The sequence below is a fragment of the Meles meles genome, chromosome 17 (assembly GCF_922984935.1).
Source record: "Meles meles chromosome 17, mMelMel3.1 paternal haplotype, whole genome shotgun sequence".
Classification (NCBI taxonomy): domain Eukaryota; kingdom Metazoa; phylum Chordata; class Mammalia; order Carnivora; family Mustelidae; genus Meles; species Meles meles.
This window is the reverse complement of record NC_060082.1, coordinates 1,880,626-1,898,521: the sequence shown is the minus strand read 5'-3', so window position 1 is coordinate 1,898,521 and position 17,896 is coordinate 1,880,626. Positions and strand designations below refer to the sequence as shown.

The following is a 17,896-nucleotide window of genomic DNA, read 5'->3' as shown; positions in this document are numbered from 1 at the left end:
CCTGGGGTAGGAGGACCTGGCCAGCAGTGCCAGCTGTCCTGGGACACACGGACTTTTGGGGAGAGAATGAGCTCCCCGTCCCTGGAGGCAAGCAAGCCTAGGCTGGGCACCCACCTGGCGGAACTCGGCCTCCTAGAGGGAGAACCATGGGCCCAGGGAGGAGGGAGCTCGCTGGCCCCGAGGTCCAACGTTCCAACGTTGTGTGTCAGAGCCAGAGAGGAGCTCCTCACAGGCCCAGTGCACAAAAAAGGAGTCGGAGTCCTCGGTGTGGGTGGTGTTTATCACCCCAACAGCCGGGCCTGGCGCTTCGGCTGCCTCACTAGACAGGCCGAGGGGTGTGGGGGGGTGAGGTCTCCCTCGACCTCTGCCAGGTGCGCCCCCCATCTCCCCACCTTCCACCGCCCTGTCCCCAGGGCCGCAGACAGCTCTCAGCCTTTCTTGCAGCAGGAGGGGCAGGAGCTAGAAAAGAACTCCCTACGGTCGCAGGTGGCCGGTCGGCATCTTCTAAAAGGAGAGCGTCCTCTCTCACGGGCTGGAAGCAAGTCAGGCCCGGCTGTCTGGCTCCTCTGCCCTCAGAGGGCCCTGGGCTTCCTCCACCTGCTCCCCAGGCACCTGGAGGGCAGGGGTGGGGGAGCAGGTGAGGGGGTAGCCCCGGGGGGCTGAAGACCACAGATGGGGCGGGAAGGAGCGGGCAGGAAGGAAAGAGGCAGCCGGAACCATTGAGGTGAGGCCGGGAGGGAGGGCTTGGGTCTGGGGGGGCTGCAGACACCTCACCTCCCAGTAAACTTGGTCCTCGAAGCACTGGGAGTCCGCGGGGGAGCCCAGGAAGGGCAGCTTCAGCAGGAGCCCTGGTGGGGGGTAGGGGTGGGTGTGAGGGGCTGGGAGGCCCAAGGGCTCCGCAGGACACCTGCTGGTCAGGGTCACAGCTGGCTTGGGGGGGCCCTACTGTGCGTCGGACCCCATGCCAAGGGCTCAGCAAGCCGCAGCCCTGTGAACTGGGCCTGACCCCCTGGGCATGGTGGAGAAGTCCCGTGACTCGTGATGCCGCTGTGACACAGCTCCTGAGCTTCTCTGCGGCCTCCCTGCAGGAGGGGTGCAGAGCTGGGGCACGAGAATCTCGGGGGCGGGGGAGAGCAGGAGGGCTGGGGATCTGAGTCATCGGTTTTACGTTGAAGGCCACAAGGAGCGAGTCGAGACGTCAGGAAGGACCGTCTGACCGGGCATCAGCGGGCAGTCTGCCTCCACGGACGGATCTGGGTTCCGGACCCCCTGCACCCTGCCCCTTGCCCTGCCCGGAACCAGAGCCCAACGGCCCCTTCAGGACCTCAGCCTGAGGTCGGGCTGCCCTCTGGTGGGTGGAGCAGGCAGTGCAGGGAAGCCCCAGGCCCGGAGAGGACACCAACTCAGTCCAGGGCTGGCTCCCCACCTCCTCCGGGCACCAGGAGGGAACAGGTGCCCACTTGCAGATGAGGTTACCCCTGAACTCTACTACCCCACCCCACCCCTGGCACAAAGCAGGTGCTCCCTAATTATCTGAGCCAATGAACGTCAAGGGCACGGGATCCGCTGGCCGGTCCCCCGGGGGACAGCCCTCCTCTGTCTTCTGCGCCCTGCAGAGCTCCTGCCAGCCTCCCACCAGAGCCAAGGTCACTCACCTCCGAGGCCCCCACCCACGGAAGCAAACGTCAGTGTGACCAACAGCCCGAAGAGTTGGTAGACGGCCTGGGACGTAGCGGTGCGCTGGCCCGCGGCTACGAGCGGAAACACGGTGTCCAGGCTGCAGGGAGAGGGGGTGGGGACACAGGGCCGGAGCCCAGGTCAGGGCGCCAGTGCACTGCACAGCCTCGTGCAGCCAAAGGACCTCGAGGGAGCCCAGAACACCCTGTCAGCCTCATGGGCCCGCAGACCCCTAGACGCTTTGAGAACTCAGTCTGAGGATCTCTTTTGGTCCCAAGGGTCATGACCTCTTCCTGTCGTTATTCAGGAACGAGTGAATGAAAATAGTGCTTTTTGTGTTGGTCCACAAAAGGAGGAAGAGAGTGAGTGAGGTCACCCTGCGGGGATAGTGACCTTGGGGAGGGCCAGGGATGGTGAGGACTCACCCTTCTCCGTAAGCTTCGTGGGTGGCCAACCCAGCCACAAGGACTCCCAGGAGGGCTCCCAGGACTCCAGGCATCCCGTGGAGGTTGTGGACACCACATGTGTCTTGGACTTTGAGTTTCGCCTCGAGGACGGGCTGGAGGACAGGACACCAGTCATGAGTCTTGAGTGCCCCCCGTCCTGGGCTGTTGGAGATGGGGGAGGAAAGGCGCTGAGCACCCCGTGCTCTGCCCAGGGCCCCGGGAGATGTCTCTACCGTGAAGAACTTGTATCCCAACGTGGAGACCGTCCCAGCCAGGAAGCCAGCTGCCAGGGCCCCAAAGGGCGTCAGCATCATTTCACCTGCTGTCCCCACCACAACCCCTCCGGCCAGCGCAGCGTTCTGGATGTGGACCTGGGGCAGCACCGGGGAGGGGGGCGTGGGAGGCCCTTCCGGATGGCACGCCCAGCCCGGCCGCACCCCGTCCAGCACAGCGGCGTCTCCTGCCTCTAGAAGTCCCTCTGCCGGCTGACCTCTAAGCCTCTCGCTGCCCCGCGGTCTCCCCGAGGACCCAAAACATCTCGGCCCCGGGCCTGTGCTGCGTCCTGTTCCCTCGGAAATCAGGCCTCACCGGGTCTCCGAACGCTCCTCCCCCGACCCGTCCTCTGCCTCCCGGAGGCCTCCACCCCTACCATGTCCAGCCGGCCGCGCTCCCCGACCAGGGCCGACAAGGCAAATGTGCCGAGGGTGCTCGCCGTCAGGGAGTAGTACGTGTTGAGTGCTGCCCGGTGCTGCCCGTCCCCCAGCACGGTGGGCGCAGAGTTGAAGCTGGGCCAGAAGACCCACAGGAAGATGGTGCCTAAACGGGGGGCACAGAGAGAGCTGGGGCGTGAGCCTCCGGGGAAGCGTGCCTTCCTGAGGGAGCCCCTGACTTCCAGCCAAAACATCCATCCCCTTTCACCACAGACCTGGAGGTGAGTGAGAAATACAAAATCGGGGCACCCGGGAGGCTCAGTGGGCTGAGCGTCCCCTTGGCTCGTTTGGGTCATGATCCCGGGGTCCTGGGATCGAGCCCCACAGTCCTCTCCTCCCTGCTTGCGCTCTCTGTCACGATCTCTGTCTTTCTTTCAAAGAAAATCTTTACCAAAAAATGCAAAGCCACCTTTTTAGTGGGGGCATAGGCAGTCTGGCCATTCTTCAGAACCACCTACGAGAAAATAAAGTCTCCATTTCCTTCCCCGCCCTGTTTGTGAAGGCAGAGACCGGAGCAGGGGCCAAGGTAGAGGCATGTGCTTGGAAGGGGGAGGTGGCGGCGACGGTCAGCCCCCACCGCTCCCAGGAGGGACCCATGACCTCTCCCTGCGCCCCCAGCGTGCAGGGGCCTGTGGGAAATCGCTGGGGGGGGGGCAGCGGGAGGGGCAGAGTCCTGGAGGCAGTAGGTGGGGAGAATGGTGGGGGGCAGCTGTGCGGCCGAGCCTGGCTTCTGACTTGGGGTGGGGGCTGAAGGGTTTCAAGCAGGGGCTGGTGCCGTCAGACTTGGTTTGGGGCTGGGGAACGGGTCTGGGGCGTGTGGACACCCCAGGACTGAGTTCCAAGAACATGTCGAAAACAAACCAATGCTGAGCACAGACCCCGGGCTCCTGGAAGGGAGAGCCCAGCAGGACCCCAAGGACTGTAGGCAGCACCCCGAGACCTCGCCTGGAGGTGGTCCTCCCCTCCCCCCGCCGCCCCCAGGCCAGCCTCACCGATCATGGCAAACAGGTCGGAATGGTAGATGGAGCCCTGGCGGTGTTTGCTCTTCTCCAGCCGAGGCCGGTAGAGGACCCGAGAGACAACCAGCCCGAAGTAGGCCCCGAAGGTGTGGATAGTCATGGAGCCCCCCGCGTCCTTCACCTGGGGAGGAAGAGCAGACGTGTAGGGGCAGCCGCCTGCTGCCACCGCCCCGCCCGGCCCCATGCTCTCCCCCCGCTTGGGGCCTTGCCCTGACCGGCCCCACGGACTCACCCCCAGGAGGCTGAGGAGCACAAACTCATTGACCCCGAACAGCACGGTCTCCAGCAGGGCCAGGAGCAGCAGCTGAGCAGGCCCAGTCCTGCCCAGGACGGCGCCGAAGGAGATGAGCACAGCCCCCGCACAGAAGTCCGCGTTGACCATGCTGGGGATATGGGACAGAAGGGCGGGAGGGGCGGGCAAGGGTGGCCCCGGAGGCCCGGGTCAGGGCAGGAGGCAGGGAGCACCTTCCTGGGTGGGCGGGAAGGGCTCCCGTGGCCCCCTCTCGTGGACGAGGGAAGTCGTCTCCGGGAGGTTCTGGGACGTGGAGCGCGAAGCCCACAAGGGGCAAGACGACCAGATCCTGAACCAGGCGCGCCCCTGAACCCCATCCTTTTCCAGGAAGCTGTCCACGCGCCAACAGCCCTTGGGTAAGAAGGGGCTTAAAGAAAGGGCCAGGTATGGCCGGGTGTGCGGGCAGGCGGGCGGGCGGGGGAGCAGGCAGGCCCCTGGGGCAGCAGCCGCAGGTCTGGGAGCCGACGGAAGGACAGGGCTGGGGCTGGCTCTCCCCGCCAGGCAGGGGCCTCCCAGCTAGCCCAGGACCGGGGAGGAGCCGGGAGCCCGCCACTGCCCACCTCTGCACGCCGACACGGATGCGGCCCCCGTGCGTGGAGTGCAGGAAACCCTGGACGAGCGTGGACCACTGCAGGGTGAAGGCGGCCAGGAGGAAGGTGAAGCCCACGCTGCTAAAGCCGTAGCGCTGCAGGAAGGCCACGAGGAAGCCGAAGCCCACGAACACCATGGCGTGCACGTCCTGGAAACCTGCGGGGGCACTCGCAGCTGCCCGGCGCCCGCCCACCCCGGCAGCCGCCCTGCCGCGAGGCAGGGGTCAGCCCTTGCCAGCCCGGGCGGCCAGAGGCTGGAGCCGACCGGCCCTCTGAGACCCCCTGCTGTGGCGGGGACCATGCCAGCGTGGGTCACCCCCCAGCGTGGGTCGCCCCCTGGCCTGCCCTGCTGTCCCCATGTGGGAGCCGGGAACCCAGCCTTCTGCTCTCTCCTCTGGCCCGTCCTCCCACACCTGACGGGGCTCTCCTGCCCGAGCTCTCCCCTGTGGTGGCCCCTGCCCCCCTGCCGGGCTCCAGATTGGCTCCCCCTTCGCACTTCGTCCAATTTTTTCCCTTTCTGCTGGAAAGTCCTCCTCCGTGTCTAACCTCCATCCCTCAGACTTCGGAATCTGTGCCTCTCTCCATTTGGGGGATTTTAAACTTTTTAAAAACAATTTATGAAATAATTTTATTTATTTATTTTTTTGGGGGGGAAATAGCTCCGATTGTGAACAGAGAATTCCTCAGGGACAGGGACGGGGACAGGAACGGAGGGGCGGGGCTGCTGGGACACAGAGCCAATGGGGACCCCTGGATCTGTGCCTTGCAGAGGCTCGGGGCAGGAGGGCTCTGCTCTTTTGTGTGTTTCTTTTTTTCTTTTAAGATTTTATTTATTTATTTGACAGAGAGATCACAAGTAGGCAGAGAGGCAGGCAGAGAGAGAGAGAGGAGGAAGCAGGCTCCCTGCTGAGCAGAGAGCCTGACGTGGGGTTCGATTCCGTAACCCTGGGATCATGACCCAAGCCAAAGGCAGAGACTTTAACCCACTGAGCCCCCCAGGCGCCCCTGTGTGTTTCTTTCTGTAATCTGCGTTTGTTAATTTTATAGATGAATTCGTTGGATTCATCACACACTGTCACAGTGTCAGTGAGGTTTCTGGGCAGGGAGACTGGAGGCTTTCTGCTGCGCAATAGACGAGGCTGAGAGAAGCGTCTAGGGGACGCCCGCGATGCGACACAGGCAGCGTTTGCTTCGGCGTCCACGTGTGCCGGCACCCCTCCCCCACTCCGTGTAAACAGGGTTTGAGCCGTGACCTAGTGCGGCTCGCGCCGGCCGGCTCGGTCTTCTGGAGGAATTCCGCGCCGTGTCTTTGGCTTTAACTGAGAAATGCTAGAGGAGTGTCATGAGCGCGGTCAGAAATCACACAGGGTAAACAAGCTATTGAGAAACGGGGTCAACTCTGACCCTAAACTCCCCTTTTAGAGCTCCACGTGAGAAATCTCCCTTGGAACTTAGTCCTAGCAAATGTCACTTCCCCAGGGCCCCCCCGCTGCTTCCCCCGCATTCCCCTGACAGAGCTTTACTAAGAACTGGGGCACCAGGCTCTGGGGACACGGCTGTCACCGCACCTGCCCTCACGGAGCGTTCAACACAGACGTCAGAGAACCAGGGACCCACTCGCCTCTGGAGAGAACACATAACTGACTGGATTTCCCTTTTCTCGTGGCCGTCTGGAAGCTCAGAGCCACACTGCGATTACAGCTGGTGACTGCTGCTCATTGTTTACGTTCTGCTTCTCGGCTTTTCTTTTCTGGTCCTCATTATGTGTTTGTTGTAAACGACCTCGGGTCTCTTGTAGACAGAGGGAGATCATAAAGGAAAAAGATCACGGTCCCCTTTTTGTTTCGTCTGAAGAAGCACCGACAGAGGCCAAACGTGTATTACTGGACCGTACACGCGACCCGCGACTTCAAGAGAAGCAGACTTTGGGCGCCTGGGTGGCTCAGTGGGTTAAGCCGCTGCCTACGGCTCAGGTCATGATCTCAGGGTCCTGGGATCGAGTCCCGCATCGGGCTCTCTGCTCGGCAGGGAGCCTGCTTTCCCCTCTCTCTCTGCCTGCCTCTCTGTCTACTTGTGATCTTTCTCTGTCAAATAAATAAATAAAATCTTTTAAAAAAAAAAAAAAAAGAGAGAAGCAGACTTTTCTTGTGCTGGGTTTGGGCTGACAGGAGAGGAGGTTGCAAGCCCCTGGCAGACGGCTGGGTGGGTGCCGGAAGCAGAGGTCTGGGGCTCAGCTGCCCCCACCCCCAGCTGCCAAAGGGGTAAGGGTCTGGGGGTCCCCTGCCTTTGCTAAATGTCCCCAACACCGTGCCACTCCTCCAGCCCTGTGCGCCCCCGAATCACCAGCTCTCTCCTCCCTCTCAGATCTTAAAACCCAGCAGAAAAGGAGAAGAATCACCCAGAGGCCAGCCTGCACCCTAAGTTCTCTGAGGCCTCGCTGTCTGGCTTCTTTTCCCCTTGTGGGAAACAGTAAAGGCGTTGTCATGTCTGTTCTGTCGTCCAAGGACAGCAGGACAGCAAAGGGGCCTGGGTTACTGGGCTCCCTGACCCTGACGAGCAGAAACTGCCCCAGCACTTGTCATAACTGGCAATCATATTTATATCTCCAGCTCTGGGCTTGTTTTCAATCAAAACTCAGTCCCCTGACCTTTCAACTGGAGTCTAAACATCAAGAAATCTCCTTCACTGCGGGACATTCCGCAGACTCTCCATTGGCTGTGGCCACCAAACCCATGCACCTTTGGTTGGAGAGAAGAGAAAAGTCCCCTAGAGATACCCATTCCCTCCCTCCTTCCCTGACCGCTCTTCCCCAATCCACGTGTCGGCTCCTGAGCAAAATGACAAGGAAGAACAAGGGGACCGTTAGAGCTGGACTGGGTGACCACGGACAAGTCACTTAACCTCTGTGAGCCTTGGTTTCCTCATCTGTAAAGTGGGGCTGTAAACACGCCCAGCAGAGGAAAGGGAGTGGTGACCTGGAGGTCCACCTCCTCTCACACTTGACTCCCTCCTCCTCCCAGAGGTCACAAACCACTCTGGTCCCAGTCACATCCCCCTTCCCCCATGTCTTCCAAGAAGATCCCGATTCTATCTGTCCTCAACCCCTCTCCCCAGAGCTAAGCTCTCAGAGGCATGTGAAACAGGACCTGCCTACACGGTTTTCTGAGACCCTTTCTCATGGCTGTGGCTCTGTCCCCCGTCAACCTGTCTTTTCCCCTCTTTCTTATTTCCATGACTTGCCTCATGGGACAGAAGGGGTTGCCGCAGCGGGGCGGCCAGGAGACCTGGCTCAAGCCTGGCTGACTTGCTGTGTGATCTTGGGTAGCCCCCTGAGCTCTCTGGCTGTCTCTGCACACCTGAGGTGAGTGGACCAGATGGGCTCTGAGGGTCCCTCCTGCAGCGAGAGGTCAGACGGACCCTCGGAGCGGCCGTGCCCTTGGCACCGGTTAGCCCCACAGTTCAACACCAGCTGCAGAACTCCCTTTCATCTCCCGAACCAAAGGGCGCTGGCTACACCTCCCTCTGGCCCTGACCCCTTCCCCTGGACTCAGGGGCAGGGGAAGACCCGGATCATCAAAGCCCCAGGCTCCAGAGACCTCACACTTCCCTCCGCCCCGACCTCCCCCCACGCCAGGGTCCCAAGTCCACAGGGACAGAAACCTAGGACATCAAAGAGGTAGGATCCCCACTCCCGTCCTCTTACTGCAGCCCAGGGAGAGCTGCGCGTTGCAGGAGAGCACTGCTCCCCCCCAAAACAGAGGGGCAACTGGCTGGGGTGTTTCAGGAACTTTGAGGCAAGCAGGGCGCCAAGGCCTCGAGGCCCTCCAGAAGGAGCAAATACAGGGTCCCAGAGGGCAGCCAGGTCAGACCCTTGGACAAGAACTTGCTTCTCTCAGCTTGAGGGCTGTTTGCTCCCAACTCTCTACCTCTCTGAGCAAATGCGCGACCCGGGAGCCTGCCATCCAGCGTCTGTGGCTCACCTTGTGCAGACAGGGCTGACGCGAAACACGGGAGGATCTGCAGCCCCTGCAGAAGATGGCTGGGGTCCGGGGGTCTGGCACTTCTAGCTGGGGCCCAGTGCATCTCACCCTCTATGCCCTCAGCATCAGCAGCCTCATTGCGTCGGAGTTGGGACTGGGAGAGGGTCAGGTGGGGACAGTCCGCCACCAGCTCAGCAGAGGAAAAGCAGGATAATCACAGTCCAGGGTTTATAGAAGAGACTCCCACACTCCGGGCCTTGTTTGCAAGTGCATCCCCCAAACCGAGGCTTCCTTCTCCCCATGGCCCAGACGGGGAAAACTAAGACTGAGAGGAGCGCTGCCCAGCAATGGTGATGAAGTCTGGAGAGCTGGTATCTTTGGTCCCAGCTGCCCAGGGCCTGAGCTGCATGAGGTGGCCCCCAACCTTGAGAGAGAGGCTCTGTCCCCCCCTCTGTCCCTCCCCAGCAGGGGATGTTGCTTGGGAAGCCCGAGTCCTAGTTCCTGCTCTGCCATTCATCTGATGGGCGGTCACGGGCAAATCACAGGCCCTCTGAGCCTCAGCTTCCTCCCCTAGGAAATGGGCTAATGACCCTGCCAGGCTTCCTTCTCAGAGCTGTGGTCGGTGGTGGTGTCCTTCTCTCTCTCTGACTCTGGAAGGGCCAGCTTGGAGTGGCTGGGGAGGAAATGCTCAGTGCCACCGGTCTTGGCTGCCTTCACAGCGAGGACCTGCCGTTCCCACCTTCGGCACACCACTCCCCACAGGGACGACTCTCTGCCTGTGGTCAGGGTGGAGGCCCTGCAAAGCCCGTCTGGGAACAGTTCTGCAAAGCCCAGTCACGCCAGCTGGGAGGGGAGACAGAGAGCACCTCCAGCTCGGATCTGGGTTTGAATCCCCGCTCCCTCAACTCTGGCAGCCCGAACCTTAAGCAGCCAACGAATCTCCTCGAGCCTGGGTTTCCCCATCCTGTCCACGTCGCGGACTAAAGGAGATCATGCATGTGCGGCCCTGGCACAATGCCCGGACACCGCAGACACCAGCGGAAGGCTGTCATTATGAATCTGGGGCACCTTCCTCTCCGAGAGAGAGGGCTGCCCTCCTGGGGCGGAGTCGCCCGAGAGTCCGCGGACCTTGGGGTCTTTGCTCGCCGCGCCCTCCCCCGCACTCACTTGGGTAGCGGAAGTAGAATTCGTTGTCCGCGTGACTGTGGTTGCCCCAGCGCCAGAGGGCGGCGTCGGTTTCGGCGCTGTAGCGGACACAGACGGCAAAGAGGATGGCGGTGGCGCCCTGGAAGAGGAGGCACAGCAGGGGCAGCTGCAGTCGCCGGCCCGCGGCGCGGCGGGGGGACCCGGCCATGGCTAGGGGCTTCCAGTCCCCGGCTCCGGCTCCGGCTCCGGCTCGGGGCGCGCGGGGCGGACTATCCCGGACTAACCTGCGGCAGGTTCCACCGGGGCCAGGCCCCGCCCCCAGATAGCAGGCCCCGCCCCCGGACCAGGCCCCGCCCACTGGAGCCAGACCGCCGAGGCTCGGCCCCACCCACCGGAGCCAGGCCCCGCCCCCCGGGTCAGGCCCCGCCCACCGCAGCTAGACCCGGGCCCGCAAGGAGGTTCCGCCACAGCTCGAAGCCCCAGCCCGGGCAGGTGCGGAACCAGGGTGGCGAAGGCCTGTGTCCGAGGCCTGAGGTGGGACAACGTCCGGGCGGGGAGGGGGTTATCAGGACCCCCAGTTCCTGTCTCCCGTGGCCCAGCTGCCTCTCGCGCTGTTCGGGTTGGGACAGGTCCTTGGAGATGGCCTGTGACCTGCCCTGATGGGGCACCGCTGAAACCGGTGGGGGTGGGGGGAAGAGAGGACCCTGCCCTCCCAACGTGGCCTTAGTTTAGAGAGTGTTTCCCAAGGAAGAGGCCCTTTAAGGCCCCAGCCTGGCCCCTCCGGGGTGAACATCAGGGGCAGTGGAGGGCTTACTCAGTCTTTTCCCAGCTGAAAAAGCCAGATGGAGAACGGAGGCAAAGAGACTGGCCAGGCATTGATGATTAACCTGACTGGGCGTATCTGGGCCTCAGCAGCACAGTCCCTCCCTTGGGCCCGAAGCCTTCTGGGCCTCGCACCCCGGTCTGCATCCCAGCCTGCCCAGCAGCTGGCCGCGGTGACAGCTGGGCTCCCTGGTCGCCTGCACAGGGATGAGGACACCTGGCCTCTGCCTCAGCAGCTGGAAAGAAGGGACGGGAGATGGAGAAGGGTCTTAGCCCAGAGTCAGGAGCTGCTTCTAACATGGGCGAGGTCTACGTTGGCTGGGGTCCTGGGAGACAGACAGTAAGGACACAGATCGACTGATGCCTACTGAGAGCCAGGCTTTGGAGACGAACCACGTGAGGCCTCCCTCCAGGAGCACCTAGGAGGGAACTGAGTTCCCACTGGGGTGAACGAGGGACCTTAGGAAGTACAGAGCCCGTGGGGGCCCAGGAGGAGAGGCAGAAGAACCCATGGGAGCAGGGATGAGGCTGGGCACAGACATGAGCTGCTTCCTGGGAGGTCGTGTCTGCAGGCGTTCTAGAAGGACAACCTAGAAATTGGGCATTCCAAGAAGGAGGAGGGGACATTTCAAGAAGGGGACCTGCAAAGACGGAAACCTGCCATGGGAGTGTCCAGGGTGTTCAGGGACAGAAGCTGGGGTGGGGGGTCTAGAAAGATCTTGAAGGCCCCGCTGAGGCACACGGCCTCAGCCCGCGGGCGCGGGGCCGCTGGAGGGCTTTCATGGGTGGAAGACCCTGGCACTGTTGGTTCTGCCACCTGAAGGCCACAAGGGGCTTCAAAGAAGAAAAGCTGACGGGCGTCTCAGTGGGGCTGGTGGGATGGGAAGCCCTCTGTCCTTCCTGCTGCGTAACCTAGGCTGAGGGGGCTGTTGTGTGGGCGGGGCTCGTCCCTGTTTGCAAAGGGAGAGCTGCCTTTCCTGGAGGCTGTGGCAGGGTTGGGTTACAGGGACCAGCCACTCCCCCCAGCAGATGTCAGGCGGGGCTCCTGCCAGCAAGAGGGCTTGCCCCTCTCCGGAATGCACAGGGACAGGTGTGCCGTCCCTGACCCTCCTCCTTGCTTCCCCTCTGCCTTTTGTGCAGCTCATCCCCTCTGCACTTCCCACCTTCAGCTTTAGCCTCCAGCCTCGCGTGGGCTCTGGGGGACTGCTGGCTTCTAGGTGACCAGCTTCCTGACCTAGGTAAGTGTCCAGCGAAGCAGGCCTGGGAGGGCAGGGATCAGCCTCTGTGGGACTGCTCCCTGCAGCCCAAGCAGGCTCTCTGGCCTTCCGCGGCCCCTGGCCCGTGGCCCGTGGCCCTCTGGCACTACTTGGTCAGCAGGAAGGCTGTTTTCTAGCTCCTACTGGGGTGGGGGTGGGGGGGATGTCTGGTCAGCAGCCTTTGGGTAATGATTCTCAGACGATTCACCTGGGGTACCTCCCTGGAGCCAGCCTTCTGCCCCAGGGATGTGGCTTGCTTCCTGGGCACTGTCTGGGAGTGGGGGCCGCTTTGGGTTGCCCAGGCAGGGTCTGGACAGGCCCTACAAGGGGAAGAGCCCTCATAAGCTGCAGAACCGGTGAGAGCAGGAAGGAGTGGGTTGGGCCCTCCCAGCATCTTCTGGGAGCCTGTCCCATCTCGGTCTCGCCTGTTGTCTCTCTGTCTCTGAATGCCTCCGGATCTCAGGTTCCCCCTCCTCCGTGGTTCACTCATGCATCCAACAACAATTCGCTTAGTCTCAACCCTGGGCCAGGGCCTGGGGCCATGACCCCAGGCTCTAGTCAACCTGGGAAACACAGCTGGGCCTGGAGGTCTAGAGGGCTCTCTGCGGGATCTCCTGGGTATCGGGAGGTCTAGAGGGCCAGAATAGCCGGGCCAGCCTGTGGAGCGTAGACATCTGGGTTACATCTGTGTGCCCCCCTGTATGGAAAGGTCATTATATTGTAACAAATAGTGGCACCAGCCCGTGTCACCCCTGGCCCAGCAGAGGGCAAGATCCTGATAGTCCTCCCCTTCTGAGGGGCCCTCCGACAGGCCTCCACCTGCGAGGACTCCCCTGGCCCACCACCCAGAAGGAAGAAGCTCCATCCAAGTGCTCTCAGGGTCCCTGCCCTTCCCCTGCCTCCTCTGGGCCTGGAAGCTCTGGTGGGGGGGGGGGCTTTGTTTCTCAGTCCTCCCTCTACCCCACACCTCCCCCAAGGGGTCCCTGAGTCTGTTACCTGCTCCCATCCTGCAGGCCGGGGGTCTGCCCCATCTCGGACCTCCCTTCTCCAGGTTCCACTAAGCAGCTGGACACGTGGAGGGTGGCCCAGGGGAACAGTCGGGGGCTGCTTGCCCTGGCCCAGGGAGGCCCCAGCGGTCCTTGGCTTGGACCCAGGGCTTGGGTTACTGAGTAACTGTGGGGTTGCCCTCCGGGGGGATGTAAATGAAGGGACAGGATCAGGCTGCGGAGGGCCAAGGGCATCCTGGCCCTGGTGCTAACCCGTGCTGCTGGGAAAGCCGGCTCACGTCCTACTGTTTCCTTCTGTGGGGAGTCCAAGGACTCCCTCTCCTAGCCAGCCCCATGCTCCCTGCCGGTCTTCCCCAAACGTGAGTTTTGATGAACACCTCTCTTCTCTGGAAAGGGAGCAACTGAGCAGAAATGTTCCCATATGACGCAGGATGGAATGACTGGATGAGATTTCTGTCTGGGGCCTGGTGGGGGTCGTCCACAGCTGCGCGGCAACAGCTGGGATGGAGGTGACGAGCTGACTCCCTACCACCTGACAAGGGCTCCTGGCTCTAGGAAGCTCCTGGCTGCAGAAGAGCGACTGGACTAGGCCGTACCACTGGAGAACTTCACCGTGTCCAGTGCACACGTAGGACGCAGGCTGCCTGCTCTGGGTCTCTGTCCTGCAGGCCCGTCTGAGTCCTAGACCCCTGAGACCCAGGCAGGATGTGAAATCTGGGGCTCGTGATGCTGGTAAGCAAAATCATAGCCACTCAGCCCTTCCCTCCCTAGCTGTTTATGGAACCACACTTCACAAGGTCAAGCAGGCCTGGCTTTGCCCCGGGGATAGAGCAGTGAAAAACAGACACTGACCTTGCCCCCAAGGAGATGCTTTTCCGGTGGGGGAGACTCGGGAAACACACACAAATAGCTCTATAACATGCCCTAAGAGGTTTGATGTAGATGAGGCCGCAGGAGGACAGATGGACAGAAGGGAAGGGAGCGTGAGACTGGGCTGCTGGAGATGGCCTCCGGAGACTCAGGAGACACACACAGGGAGCCAGAAAGGGGCTCCTACGGACCCCTGAGCAGAGGGAACAGCTTGGAGGGCAGGGCAGCTAGTGTGGTGAGCGAGGGGGCGGCGCAGGGAGACGTGGGCCACACATGGAGCACTCAGGGCCTTGGTAAGGAGCACGGCTTCTCTGTAGGGATAATGGGGGCAACCAAGAGCAGGGAGTCACATGATCCGATTTACTATTGTAAAGGAGCTTCTGGCTGCCTGGGGAGCATGAGTGTGCGTGTGAGTGGAAGCAGGCAGCCAGCTGACCGGCCGGCACCATCCGGGCAAGAGCCGGTGGTCATGGTGACATGGAGGAGGAAGCAGTCGGGCTCCGGGTAGACATGGAAGCTAGAACTGACAGGGTTTCCTAAAGGACTGGACGTGGGGTGGGAGGGAAGGGAGTCTAGATTCACGTTTTGCATGTGGATGTCCTGCTATTCCAACACTACTGAAAAGACTATCCAGGGGCGCCTGGGTGGCTCAGTCATTGAGCATCTGCTTTCGGCTCAGATCATGATCCCAGAGCCCTGGGATCGAGTCCTACACTGGGCTCCCTGCTCCTCGGGAAGCCTGCTTCTCCCTCTCCCACTCCCTCTGCTTGTGTTCCCTCTCTCGTTGTGTCTCTCTCTGTCAAATAAATAAATAAAATCTTTTAAAAAAGAAGAAGAAAAGACTATCCTTTCTCCATTGGATTACCTTTATTTACTCCTTTGTCAAAGAGGAGCTGGCTATGTTTATGTGGGTCTATGTCTGGGCTCTCCATTGTGTTCTGTTGCTCTACTCATCTAGCCTTTTGTCAATACTATACTGTCTTGACTAGTGCAGCTTCACATTAAGTCTTGGAGTCAGGAGGCATCTCCAAGATGCTCCGACGTCATTCTTCAATATTGCTATTCTGGGTCTTTTCCTCTCCATACATACCTCACAATAAGTTTGTCAATATCAACTAAATAATTTGCTGGGATTTTGGTAAAAGATTACATTTAACCTATAGACCAAGTTGGGAATGGGGTGCCTGGGTGGCTCAGTAGGTTAAGTGAGTGACTCTTGATCTTGGATTAGGTCTTGATCTCAGGGTTGTGAGTTCAAGCCCTGCATTGGACTCCACACCCAGGGTGGAGCCTACTTTAAAGGAAAAAAAAAAAAAAAGACCAACTTGGGAAGAACCGACATCTTATCAACACTAAGTCTTCCTATCCATGAACATGGACTATCTTTCCATTGAGCATGACTTAAACTTTTTTTTTTCCTTTTCCTTTTTTTCTTTTTTAACTGAGGGGCACCTGGGTGGCTTAGTTGGTTAGAAGACCAGCTGTTGATTTCAGCTCAGGTCATAATCTCAGAGTCATGAGATCAAACCCCACGTCAGGCTCCATGCTCAGCTCAGAGTCTGCTTGAGATTCTTTCCCTCTGTCTCTCCCTCCCCAAACTGGCTTGCTCTCTCTCTTTCTCTCAAAAATAAAAATAAAGGGGCCTTTGGATGGCTCAGTCAATTAAGTATCTGAATTCAGCTCAGGTTGTGATCTCAGGTCCTAGGATTGAGGCCCATGTCAGCCTCCTCCCTCAGCAAGGAGTTGGCATCTCCCTCTCCCTCTGCCCCTCCCCCCGCTCATGCTCCCTCCCTCTACAATAAATGAGCAAAATCTTTTTATTTTTTATTTTTTAAAATATTTTATTTATTGGGTGCTTGGGTGGCTCAGTCAGTTAAGCATCTGCCTTCAGCTCAGTTCATGATCCAAGGGTCCTGGGATCGAGCACCACATTGGGCTCTCTGCTTGGCAGGAAGCCTGCTTCTCCCTCTCCCATTTCCCCTGCTTGTGTTCCTGCTCTCTCTGTCAAATAAATAAATAAATAAAATATTTTAAAAAGATTTTATTTATTAGAGAGAGAGACAGAGAGAGATCACAGAGGAAGAAGCAGACTCCCCATTGAGCAGGGAGCCCAATGTGGGGCCTGATCCCAGGACCCTGAGACCATAGCCTGAGCCGAAGACAGACGCTTAACAGCTGAGCCACCCGGATACCCCAGCAAAAAAAATTTTTTTTTTTAAGATTTTATGTACTTATTTGACAGAGAGAGATCACAAGTAGGCAGAGAGGCAGGCAGAGAGAGTGAGAGGGAAGCAGGCTCCCCGCCGAGCAGAGAGCCCGATGTGGGACTCGATCCCAGGACCCTGAGATCATGACCTGAGCTGAAGGCAGCGGCTTAAACCACTGAGCCACCCAGGCGCCCCCAAAAAAATTTTTTAAGACTTGGGACACCTGGGTGGCTCAGTTGGTTAAGCGGCTGCCTTCGGCTCAGGTCATGATCCTAGCGTCCTGGGATTGAGTCCCATATCCGGCTCCTTGCTCAACAGGGAGCCTGCTTCTCCCTCTGCCTTGGCCTACCTCTCTGCCTACTTGTGATCTTTCTTTCTCCGTCTCTCTCTCTCTCTGACAAATAAATAAATAAAATCTTTAAAAAAAATTTTTTTTAAGACTTTATTTATTTGAGAGAGAGAAAGCTAGCATAAGCGGGGGGGGGGCAGAGGGAGAGGGAGAAGCAGACTCCTCACTGAGCAGGGAACCGCATGCGGGGTTTAATCCCAGGACCCTAGGATCATGACCTGAGCTGAAACCAGATGCTGAACCAACTGAGATACCCAAGCACCTCAATAAAACAAAACAGAACTTAAAAAAATAATAAATTAAAAAATAAAAAACACTTTATTGAATATATTAGGCAAATAACACTGCCTAAATTTAAGGTATACAATGTTACTTTGATACATTTATATGCTGCAATGATTGCCTTTGCAATACTGTTGCTATATTCATTATACTGTGCATTAAATCGCTATGGCTTATTTAAGACTCTTTACAATTCTGTACCCTTAAATATCACTTTTTTTTATTTTTTAAAATATTTTATTTATTTATTTGACAGAGAGAGATCACAAGTAGATAGAGAGGCAGGCAGAGAGAGAGAGAGAGAGGGAAGCAGGCTCCCTGCTGAGCAGAGAGCCCGATGCGGGACTCGATCCCAGGACCCTGAGATCATGACCTGAGCCGAAGGCAGGGGCTTAACCCACTGAGCCACCCAGGCGCCCCTTAAATATCACTTTTTGTCCCCAATTCCCTATCCCCTGGTAACCACCAGTTTACTGCTCTTTTTAGTTTGGCTTTTTTAGGCTTCATGAGTGATATTACATAGTGCTAGTCTCTCTGATGTCCCTCACTTGGCATTCTGTGCTCCAGGATCATTCACGTTGTTACAAATGGCAGGATATCCTCCTTTCTCATGGCTGAGCTGGATGTGGTATATGGACCAAAGCTCTTTTATCCATTTGTCATTTGATGGGCACTTAGGTTGCTTCCAGATCTTAGCTACTGTATAAATGCTTCAGTAAACTTGGTAGTGCAGGGGTGCCTGGGTGGCTCAGTCATTAAGCGTCTGCCTTCAGCTCAGGTCATGATCCTGGGGTCCGGGGTCTGAGGATGGAGCCCCGCACTGGGCTCTCTGCTCGGTGGGGAGCCTGCTTCACACTCTTCCACTCCCCCTGCTTGTGTTCCCTCTCTCACTGTATCTCTGTCAAATAAAAAAAATAAAATCTTTTTTAAAAACTATTTTATTTATTTGACAGAGAGAGATCACAAGTAGGCAGAGAGAGGGGGGAAGCAGGCTCCCCGCCGAGCAGAGAGCCCAATGCGGGGCTCCATCCTCAGACCCCGGACCCCAGGATCATGACCTGAGCCGAAGGCAGACGCTTAACCCACTGAGCTGCCCAGGTGCCCCCTAAATCTTAAAAAAAACAAAAAACAAAAAACAAAAAAACCAACTTGGGAGTGCAGCTCTCTCTTCAAAATCCCATTTTCTTTCCTTCTTTCTTTCTTTCTTTCTAAGATTTATTTATTTATTTCTGGAGAAAGAGGG

At 58.7% G+C, this 17,896-nt stretch overlaps 1 protein-coding gene across 2 annotated transcripts; it reads right to left on the bottom strand.

Annotated features, from left to right (window-relative positions):
- Positions 1-261: 261 nt before the first annotated feature.
- On the bottom strand, positions 262-10,165 carry RHBG (Rh family B glycoprotein). 2 transcript variants are annotated; one of them, XM_045982813.1, is made up of 11 exons: positions 10,145-10,165; positions 9,882-9,999; positions 4,705-4,891; positions 4,085-4,235; positions 3,826-3,973; positions 2,773-2,939; positions 2,357-2,494; positions 2,103-2,236; positions 1,656-1,777; positions 775-848; positions 262-612 (listed from the first exon to the last, which is right to left on the bottom strand). In XM_045982813.1, exons 3-11 carry the CDS (start codon positions 4,869-4,871, stop codon positions 544-546), a joined length of 1,170 nt encoding a protein of 389 aa, XP_045838769.1. In that variant the 5' UTR covers positions 4,872-4,891; positions 9,882-9,999; positions 10,145-10,165; the 3' UTR covers positions 262-543. The 2 variants fall into 2 exon arrangements, with proteins under 2 accessions (XP_045838769.1, XP_045838768.1); XM_045982812.1 differs by lacking the exon at positions 10,145-10,165 and having other exon boundaries at positions 9,882-10,135.
- Between the last annotated feature and the right edge of the window lie 7,731 nt (positions 10,166-17,896).